An 11,549-nucleotide genomic window follows, 5' to 3' on the forward strand; every position below is an offset into this window, starting at 1 on the left:
TTTTTTTTTATCATTATTTTTTTAATCGCTTTGCTAAATAAACGCACTTCGCGTTACAGAATCATTCTCCCTCCAACAAGAGTTTTGTATCCCTCACGATAGACTGCTCTCCAAATCCGAGTCCTAGGAAGTGAACAAAAACCATTATTTTGTTAAACAAATACTCGAAAATAGAGTCAATATTATTTGTTAAAATTGTTGTATAAAATTATTCGAACCCATTTACATTTTAGATGTCTATGGTCTTTCAGTGACGTATAAATCAAAACACTTGTGTAGGGATGCGAGGAAAGCTGTGGGGCTAGCTATACAATGCTTTTTTAACTCACGATATATTCACATCTCTTTTTTATTATCAATCAGGTACTTAAATGGTGAAACCACAAACAAAATTTCGTATAACCACGATTTTCATTATATCTATTTCGAGAAAATAACAGGCTCTCAAAGCTGTCAAAATTATTTTCAAATATTTACCAGACCGATCAATAGCGCTTATTATTGCACTACTAATCTTTAAACATATACAAACATAACGAAATCACGTTACTGTATGAGTCATATACATTTGAAATCTTGCGAAATTCGTTTTCATATGGTCAATGTATTGGAACCGAGTCACATCGAGTTTGTGACGATTCCTTAGAAATTTGAATATTGAACCCTGAATCATGCATTATAATACTTTTTTATAAATTAGTCAAATTAAAGTTATATACTTATTATATTTAGATTAGTCATTGAACACGATATTTATACAACTTAAGCACAAGCATTAATTTTATTTCATTTATTGAGATAATATCTGTTAATATATTATATTTTTTTAACAATCAATACGATTGTTAAAAAAAATATAATACATCTATGCAAGTTTCTTAGTTTTTAATAAACAAAACTATGGCTATTACTAACTATTATCAATAATTGTCTTTAAAATCAACAATTATCTTTAAAATCTACGGTTTTAATGGAGTTTTATTTGCAAGAAAATGCTGATAAATGATACTGAAAAATTACACTTTAATGAAATTAGCTACAACACGCACTAAGTCACTAGTTAGCTACCAACTTTTCGGTCGAAACTTGCTTTTTATATTTTGTGCTGTGTTTTGTTTTTGTAACAAAAAGCATCGGGTCAAAGCCAGCAGAAATAAGCATTAAATAATAAAATAAATATACAAAGAAAGAGCATCATGACTAGAACCTCCGTCATTCTGGGAACATAATGAAAATAGATACCTTTAACTCCGAATCAGCTAAAGCTTCCTGTAAAGCGATATACCCAGGGTCATCAGGGCTGAACACGGGACACTCCTGATCGAAGAATCTTTCCATCTTCAATCGTAATTCCTCATGGTAGCTGGGCTTACCCACGCTTGTCACTCGCTCCACGCTTTCTGATTCTGATACCTGACAACTGAAACTGAAGTTATAACAACAAGTTATTAACATTTAATTCACAACAACAATCATAGAACAGTCCTAACTGGGTAAATCTTAAACTACTTCGGTAATTGACATTGAATACCATATTTTAATTGATTAATTTAATGTTTTTTAAGTCAAAGTCGGCGGCAATGGAGCTGGTGGGTCGCCTGATGGTAAGCGCTACCACCGCCCATGAACATTTGGAGAGGCGTAAGTAACCTTACGCCTTTACAAATGTATTGCTCACTTTAAATGGGAAAAGATTAAGAAATGAATGGCGAAAGAAATAAAGGAATGAACTGGGAAGAGTAAGGAAAAAGATATGGGAATAAGATATATTGCTAGCTAATTTGGTTTTATATAAACGACCTTGTAAAGTGATTTAAATATTATATTAATATTGAAATGCGTGTTATTAGTAGAATATAAATAGGTATGTTATATTTTTCAGATACTGTTTAATAAAAAGAAATCTTACTTATTCAGCGAGTCCAGATATCCAGGTGGAAAAGAGTTTAAAGCCTTCCTTAATTCCAACCACGGATCACTGAGGCTTCTTTTCTGAAACTAGAAATGACAGTTGTTCATGCCAACACATATTATTTTATTTTAACATATTACACTCCTAAAATTCCTCGACAGAATTATTTAAAACTGTTATAATTAAAACACTGGTAAAGAAGTAGGTAGCTACTAAGTTGATGTTTTGTGAATTTTCTCTTCATCATCATCATTATCATCAGCCCATATATGTTCCCACTGCTGGGACACAGGCCTCCTATGAGGGTTCAGGCCATAATCCACTGCTTAAACGGTGAAGGAATTTTCTCTTAATTTGCAATATTTATATAGTTAAAAGTATGAAATTACATTTATAGAAGAGGGTATATGGCTTTCTTCTATAAATGTGCCCCAGAATTGCTAAAAGAACCTTACTCGTCTAAACCTCTCATAATCTATCTCCGAGTCAGTCATAGCCCTAGAGAGAGCTAGACTGGAAGCTGAAGACTCTGTCCTCACATCCTCTTCACTGAGTGAAGATAAACTAAGCCTCGGGGTCACCTCAGGAGTCCAGATGTATGGCGTCACAGGAATTTCAGGTATTTCCAGGTCATTTACGAATTGCGACCTGGTTTTAGGTACTGAATCCAGGAGTGATGGAAACATGTTCATAGTTGGTTCAGCTTCTTTGTTTGTATATTTTATTTTTGTTGAATAAACAGCCTAAAATAATCATTATATATTACAGGTCTTGAACAGTGGCGTAGCTAGAGGGACAAGGGCCCTGGTGCATAGGGAATGAATCGGGCCCTAGTTAGTAGTCTAGCGTTAGTAGTCTAGTATTACTAGTCTAGCGGGCCAAAGTTTGTATGAAAGTTCGTTATTGTCAAACCGATTTTGATGAAACTTGGTATGAAGATGAAGCTAAACGTGGGAAAGAACAAACCATACTTTTTAATGCGAAGAAAATACTCCTTACCATGTCGCGCGATATAAGCGAATTCTACGCGGGCGAAGCCGCGGGCGAAGCCGCGGGCGAAAAGCTAGTATAATATAAAACTTAAAACTACGGACCGTGCTGATTTTGACATTAGTGTTCTACTGATAGACGAGGCATAGGTCACGTAAGCCTGGCCCCAACTTTCGTCTTCAAGTTTAATCGATACGTGATCGTAACCACGCGGCGATCGCACAAATAAAAATCGTTGTTTGGAAAAAATGGTTCAAAATGATTATACAATTGTATTAGTCATACCACAGGTATTAAAATGAGGTTACTTTTATATTGGATACAGCCCATTTGTCCAAGAAGGCTTAAATACAGCGTTGGCCGTAACTCGCATTAAAAGTAGAGGGGAACAGTCAGAAGAAAGAAGATAAAATGTAGCTTTTATTTAAAAAAAGTGAAAAAGTATAAGGACCTCTTTTTTTGGAAAAATCTTGCATGTCGGGTTCCCACCGACTAAAACCCCACTGTGTTCCGTCGAGCCCTTCCCTTCAGTGGAAGGCCACGGGAGTTGGTCGTCCGCAACCAAGTACAGGAACCTAGTATTAATTTAGTCTATTATAACATCAAATTATAAAAAAAAATTGCAAATGGTTTTTATGTAATTGATGAGAGTGGGGTAAAACAAAACAAATTGATTTTATTATATAGATTCTATGAAATAGGTGTGTTCCATAGCTCAATTGGCACCCTATGGCTAATGCATACAGCGGGAAAAACAAAATGGACTCCCATGACGTCACTACTTTAATAAGCTACTTATTGAAAACACAATCGTATTATGCGATCAATGACAATTCTCTCTATTACCACAGATAACATAATACTATATTGCTTAGAGCTAACCACACCTTAAATGAGGTTGATGTACTATTGATCATAGATAACATAATACTATTGATACATTTATATTGTTAATATGTGTATAGCATTAATAAGGCACCCGTGGGCAGTCGGGGCGGGTGGCTAGTTTAAACGACAAACAAAAGGAAATTTAATCACGAAACGGAAAGCACTATGCGCAGAAATGTTGGCCAATAAGCACTTACAAATGCACACTTGCAATTAATAATCCTACATGTGAAACCGCACGTCATAGCTAGTATTATTATAAACAACTAACTGCGCCGCGCGGATACACCCGCGTACCAAGCCATGGGCAATAGCAAGTATTTATATAACTCATGGTTTATTCTGATGTATATCTATGTATAAGCTGTATTACTGTAATTTCATTAAAATTGATCTAGTAGTTTTTACGTGAAAGAGTAACAAACATCCATCCATCTATAGGTACTTACAAATTTTCGTGTTTATAATAATACTAGCGACCCGCCCCGGTTTCGCACGGGTGCAACAATATATGAGATAGACATATAAACTTCCATTTGAATCACTCTATCCATTTAAAAAAAACCATCAAAATCTGTTGCGTTATTTTAAAGCTTTCTACTATGTAGTGATTAGGATACTTGCATAGTATCTATTTCATACAGATGATTATGGGCGTCCGCGCGCCAAGCATACCTTGTTTCGATCTATTATGTAGGTAAGTGCATTTGCGTCAACAACTATAAATATGCATTCATTATCTTTGGAACACACACCTTCAACTATGTATACCTATATATATAAAACAAAAGGAAAAATTACGTCATTGCAGCGGTTCCAGCTATGATTTTTTTATATCTGTTGGCTGTTTTTTCTCTTCAGAAACTGTTCTCATCACCTCCACGACGGTAGTGAAACGGCGATGCCATACATTTTTGCTTATATAGAGTACTAGCTGCGACCCGCGTAAGACCGTATCCCGTAGGAATATCGGGATAAAAAGTTGCCTGTATGTTATTCCAGTTGTCCAGCTGTCTACATACCAAATTTCGTTGCAATCGGTTCAGTAGATTTTGCGTGAAAGAGTAACAAACACACACATCCTTACAAACTTTCGTATTTATAATATTAGTAGGATATGTGAAGTTAGGATCGGTTAGGAGCGAGTTAGGCCGTGTAGATTCAGGAGCTTGGCTCTACGTGAGATCTTTTTCACAGCAAACCTGATGTGGGGGACACATAGTATACAAACAAAACAAACCAACAAAAACACTTTATTGTGCACCAATGATAACATAAAGTAACAAAGAATATGTATATACACTAAAACATGAACATTTACGAGCACAACAGGCGGTCTTATCGCTAAGGCAGCGATCTCTTCCAGACAACCTGGTGGTCAAGGAGAAGCTGTGGAAAATATAAGTATGGGGAATAGGTGCGATTACATTTTAAGTATACGTTTTATACTAATCGAAGAATAAAAAATAAAGCCGGGACGAACAGTTAGTATGATATATTTATATTCTTATAACGAATAGAATCATTTTAATATCACATTTTATACATGCTTGTATTACTCGAGAGGAAATAACCGAGTTAACTTACAATGAGTATTGTTCTTTAGAATGACAGCAGTCTCTCTAGACATATTGTGCTCATTAACTAGCTTCTCGTCCCGTCTCTACCCGGGTTGCACCGGGATAAAAACTACTAATAAAATATACATGACACGCAGCTCTCTAACAGTGAAAGAAATTTTTAAATCGGTCCAGTAGTTTTTGTGTGAAAATATTACAAACACATAGAAAAACAAAAATGTTCCCTCCTTATAACCTAACCGACTTCCAAAAACACCATTCACATGTCACCACTGTTATGCAAAAATAATTAAAAAATTGTGAAATATGTAGTATTTGGCTTCAATATTGATAAATAGTCTAATGGTATATTCAAATAGACTATTAGACTATTATCAATAATAATATTAATAAACATATATATTTGGTGTCCCAACACATTAAATTCTCTAAAGAGTCTTTGCGTGTTGGACCTGTGTCCCCACGTAAGGCTTCCAAAAGATCGGGTGCTTTCCTTCTGGAGGTACCCGAGTATTATGGAAAGATACACATAATAATTACTGTGATAGAATTATAATATACAAAACCAATGAATGATTGTGATCATTCTAAGAGTTACTAATATGTTAATGCTTATTTTTCAACAATTAAAATTTAGCACGTAATCTTGAAAATAATGTACCTATTCCAGCAATATAAGTATAATAATCATTATCATTAATGAAAATATAATCATCATCATCATTATCATCAGCCCATATATGTTCCCACTGCTGGGAAACAGGCCTCCTATGAGAGTTTAGGCCATAATCCACAACGCTGGCCAAGTGCGGGTTGGAAGATGTCACATGCCGTCGAACTTTTGATTCTTGGACATGCCGGTTTCCTCACGATGTTTCCCTTCACCGTTTTAAGCAGTGGTGATGTTATCTACACGTGTAGATAAATTGAAAACTCAATTTATTTCCTGCACGCTCGCCCGGTCTCGAACCCCGACTTATCGATATTGAAGTGCGAGGTTCTCACCACTGAAACATCTGCATTTGAAAAAATATCACGACTTAATTATATTCATTAGAATATGTGCTTGGTTAAGTCTGTAATAACAGCAATCATAATATACTTGGGAGGCTTCGTCTTATGAAACCGTATAAGGTTTTCATTGAAATAAATTCAATAAATATCACCACACATTAACTATTTACAGCTGATTCGTTTACGTCTTTTGTTAAAAGACAGTTATTTATTCACTTTTTTTGTATTGATTTTATTTATAAATTAATTTTCTTCTGTTAGCATTTCTCTTTCTATTGTAATCCCAAATCAATATTGAAAAATAAGAGACAGAAAACCCACATGTAACATTTTCACAATTAAATCTATTTAAATGAAACGCCTTGTGGATCCAAGCGAGTGAGGAACGGTGATAATTTGAAATTCCAGATTAAAGCAGACCAAGCAGCCGGAACCCAGCGCGGCTGGTTTGAGAATTTAGTCTCATATACGAGCAAAACCTAAATATTTCAATATACAAAGATCATAAGGTCATTGTGTTTACATATGAACCAGCAACATGCTTTTAATCAACGATAAATAATATTTGAAATCGGCCCAGAAGTTCCTGAGATTAGCGCGTACAAACTAACAAACTCTTCAGCTTAATACTTAAGCTAGGACGATGATAGGTGCAGGTCCTGTCTATGTACATAATTATCTTTATATTAGAAAAAAAATTAAAATACAAATTTCGACAAAATTACTAACCAGCAGTAAGAATTAACAAAATAATTTATTAATAACATGACAACTTTGTTATCTATCTCTACATAAAATGTAGAGTTTCAATAGACAAGCAGTTAACAATTATTAATTGACAATAAGACTCTATCAATTGGTTTGAATCGAGGAACGCTATTCTATTGTTTCATTGTGTCCAGGTTTAATTCTTTTTATTTGCATCAATACTTACTTGAAATGCACCTGGTACGGTAGAGTATTTTTAATTTGTTTTGTAATAAACAGAATTCTCCGAGGGCATATAAAAAAAAAAAACAAATTTTATGCAAGCCATTAAAATTAAAAATGTAATAAAGATTTTTAAGCGTATTTTATTATATTTTAGTGGTGTGGTAAGACTTATGGTAAGCGATCGTCACTTATACTTATACTCATGAGGCTGTATCTCTGCCAATTCGTTAATAGATATAAGAAGAGGATTGACAAGGGAAACAAAAAATAGAGCTGGGAAGGGTGAGGAAAAGGATACGGGACTACGGCTTACCCACTTATCGAACAGACCACAGTAGCATTCGCATGCATGAAGTATCACGCGATGTTCTATGGAGGCATGGTATCTGCCCCAATTCAAGGTGGTCAATATTATAAAATTAGGATTTCTAGGTTGATCACTATTTGATGATGAAGTAGTATAGGAAATAGTAAGACAATAACATGTAGATACATGGAAACTTATGTGTTTTTTTTAATCCCGCCAAATTCACAGCCATATAGATATTGCAACCTACCTTGATTCCAATCCAGACAGTGAATCGGGTTACGTCACAAGAAGGTGACGTGAGAATTGCTATCGCGCATTATGGCATTCTGCCGAAATTCGGTCCAGTCTCGTCCGCGGCGCATACAGCATCGCGCGTGTGTGCATGACGTTCCCATACAATCAATTTGTAACTGCGCAGCGTGCATTTGTACAAGCGCAGAGTCACCCGCGCGTTAAACCAATAACTCCACAAAATCAGCTGATATAAGACGAGCGAACCGACCGCTCCGAGTGCTACTACAGCTCTAATCGAGTCCAGTCATGTCGCGATAGCACGCGCAAATGGACGCGTCCAACGGCCCGTCGCTGCGTTTACGCGGCGGCGTCAACACAAACTGTGAGAGTAAAAAACATGAATTGAACATGTGCACCAGTGCTATGTCGCCGGAGACGCAACGGCTGCTGCCGCCGACTTCGGAGACGATCATGACGAAACCGTTTCCCATACGAGGTAATATCACTCGCTAAAAATATAATGCGGTTCGTGACAGCTGCACGATGCGTTCGCGGAAATCTGTGAGATTGGATCCGATTTGAAATGTTTTGTGACTGCGGCGGGCCGCTGGATCGAATTGTAAGAATGTAGAGTCGTTTGTTTTTCTCTAGTCTATTTGGTAGTTTGACTCTACATTTCATCTCTACATTTTTAAACGTTTTGATAAATTCTAAAACATTGTATAGCCTCGAAAAGCTTATATTGGAGTTTTGTTATAATTTTTTTTTGACAAATGCTTCTTGTGTATTTAAATTGTAGAGCTCGCCACTTGCATGTTTTTTTTCTAGAAAGGTGTTCGTATAAATCGCAGGTAGAGACAAATAACAATGCTACAAACACATTATTAGATTTCCATAGATAGGCACTCTATAGACTATATTATATGAATTCTATTCATAAATAATAATTTAAATATATATTTCTATTTCTTATTTACCCGTCGCTCAAAATCATTCAAAATGTCAATATATATGCAAAAAATGTTTTATTCATCATCGTACCTACATATTAGGTATTATTTATACAAGGTTGACGATTATTCTTGATGTCATTTATTATAAAGGGTGGAATTTTGTAATGCCACCAAATTTTTTGTAATGCCTATAAAGTACCACAGTATAAACAAAGCATATAGTAGTAAAACACCTTTGATCTCCAAGTAAAAGACAAAAACGTCTAAACACGGCCGTCTCAACTTAATAATTAAGTAATAATGAATTGGCAGATTGTTGATATATGATAGACACAAGATGACGATTTTCAATCTCTCACAGCCCATGTATGTTTCATTTTAATCACGTAATTACATATATCTTTACATCAAACATAAAATAAAATAATATGCCTGCAAACATTATAACATCCACGCGCAGCAGCCCTTAATAGTGTCCCGAGTTGCTAGCATGGGCCATGTTAACAACTCGGGACACATTATTATCATTAAAGAAATCCCTTTAGGATAGATGCATTTCATGTACCGAAAGTAGGATTAATTACAGTGAGAGAAAGCATGAGAGAATGCATGCAAAACGGGCATGACTCCTACTTTAAAAAGTCGTATTTCCCTGACTTTCTATGCAAGTTACGCAAAACTGCATTTTTTAGCTGTTATCTGTAATCGAACCCATATCACCATTGTTATCCAATAAAAAAATAAACATCTTCCAAGATACGAAAACTGTCATATAAAATAAACAATAGCCGTTACTTATCTAGATTAAACAATCAATTAAACTAATAGACCATAGACAAGTACTAATATAATATCAATACAGTCACGCTGTATCTGACCTTCAGTGCGAGTTAAAACTCCTTGACCCACAGCATTCATTATCTATCCGTTATGAGTTTTTCAAATCGACTTACTACGTATTTATCAAACGAGATTTTAACCGACTTACCCAAAAAAGGTTCAATTCGATGGTATTTTTTTAATTTGTTACTTGATAATTGCGTGGGTTTTCATCCGATTGGCTTTGATAAGAAATTGTTGTCATTATTTCCCGTTTTAGAATCTGGAGTGGTTCCTCCGCCCCCGGGGATGTCGGTGAACATTTTAAAGAAAATAACAATTAATTTAAAATTTTAACGTCATTATTTAGTATTATTATTGTGATGTCTATGTTAAATTGACATAATTTTTTAAGTAACTACAGTTTCTTTCATGGTAATCTATGATAGGGCAAATTCAATAAAATTTGTGTAATATATTTTCGTTTATAATTATAATACATGATTAATTTAAACCGATTATAATTACCTAGATACACATATAAGTTATATTGTTATAAATTCATAGTACATATCAATTTAAAATAAAGATGGAATTATTACCGCTTTCAAAAATATGGTCCACTTTTATTTAAATTAAATAATGTACTTATCTAACTACTTACAGATTAAAAATGCAATAATTTTGAATTACGATTTTTTTTTTAAACAGACCATAGAGACAGTACATATTGTCAACGTTTGGAAAAACTTTATACTCACGGTATACATGTTATTTTCTATATTAAATCCACCGAAATATTTCACAAAAATACGTATAAGAGCTAAGGATATAAAATAAGTATCTATGTCAGTAAAACGTAATTATCAATGCACTCAAATGTCACATGATCCGTGATAAGTGCAGCTTATAGCGAGGTTACGTATCCTTGATATGAAAAACCATATTATTGTTTCTATTAAACCATGTTATTTTAAATACAGAAAAATAACATAAACATTCAGAGTGATAAATATAAAATATCAAGCTATGAAAACTAATCATCCTACTATGTAAACACTTACAGGCTATGTGAACTTGGCACCCGACTTAAAAAAAATTCACATTTTTTTGCTCCATTCGATAGATTTAGATACGTAGTCGTAAGTAGTGAAGATAATTTCGTAAGTAGTAGCACCAAAAAAAAATTATAAGGGTTGAAAAAAAAGTCATCCCCGAAATTGCAAAAAAACTTTTTTTCCGGTGGTTTTTTATAGAAATGGGTTTGTAGTGGATTGTAGTGAAGTTCTTTTTGTTTGTAGTAAAACAGAAATTGAAAAAAAAAAAATTATAATTTAAGAGTATTTTTCCAAACCGCTCTTCCCTACACAAAACTAATTTGGAGGAGAATGCTATTACTACAAACGTTAAAAACGATAGATAAATGTACCTAGAGGTTTGTAGTGGACGAGTTTTCGTTTGTAGTTAGATAAAAAATAAATTAGAGAGGTAAAATCGAAAATAATCGATTTTGGAGTGATTTTCTCTTAATTACTTCCGGTAAGAGGATTTTCCGATTACTACAAACGTAAAAAACGATTGATAAATGTATGTAGAGGTTTGTAGTGGACGAGTTTTCGTTTGTAGTTAGATAGAAAATAAATTAGAGAGGTAAAATCGAAAATAATCGATTTTGGAGTGATTTCATCTCAATTACTTCCGGTAAGAGGATTTCCCGATTACTACAAACGTTAAAAATGATAGATTAATATACCTAGACGTTTGTAGTGGACGAGTTTTCGTTTGTAGTAAGCTAGAAAATAAATTAGAGAGGTAAAATCGAAAATAATCGATTACCGGAAGTAATTAAGATGAAATCTCTCCAAAATCGATTATTTTCGATTTTACCGCTCTAAATTATTTTCTGGCTTACTACA

General features: G+C 34.3%; 2 protein-coding genes across 5 annotated transcripts in view; one reads left to right on the top strand and one right to left on the bottom strand.

Moving 5' to 3' along the window:
• LOC119838649 lies at positions 1-8,011 on the bottom strand. Its single transcript, XM_038364702.1, has 5 exons — positions 7,875-8,011; positions 2,368-2,655; positions 1,910-1,998; positions 1,243-1,426; positions 1-123 (listed from the first exon to the last, which is right to left on the bottom strand). The coding sequence occupies exons 2-5, from the start codon at positions 2,602-2,604 to the stop codon at positions 94-96; spliced, it is 540 nt and encodes a 179-aa protein (XP_038220630.1). The 5' UTR covers positions 2,605-2,655; positions 7,875-8,011; the 3' UTR covers positions 1-93.
• LOC119838647 (6-phosphofructo-2-kinase/fructose-2,6-bisphosphatase) overlaps positions 7,990-11,549 on the top strand; it is a 22,118-nt gene continuing 18,558 nt past the window's right edge. For all 4 annotated transcript variants that reach the window (XR_005288207.1, XR_005288208.1, XM_038364699.1 and 1 more), the window contains exon 1: positions 7,990-8,357. Coding sequence is in view for 2 of the 4 variants with exons in the window: in XM_038364699.1 (XP_038220627.1) it covers positions 8,189-8,357 (169 nt within the window). In the remaining 2 variants the exon portion in view is untranslated. The remainder of the gene's footprint in view (positions 8,358-11,549) is intronic.

This window comes from Zerene cesonia, unplaced genomic scaffold, assembly GCF_012273895.1.
Source record: "Zerene cesonia ecotype Mississippi unplaced genomic scaffold, Zerene_cesonia_1.1 Zces_u004, whole genome shotgun sequence".
Taxonomy (NCBI): Eukaryota; Metazoa; Arthropoda; class Insecta; order Lepidoptera; family Pieridae; genus Zerene; species Zerene cesonia.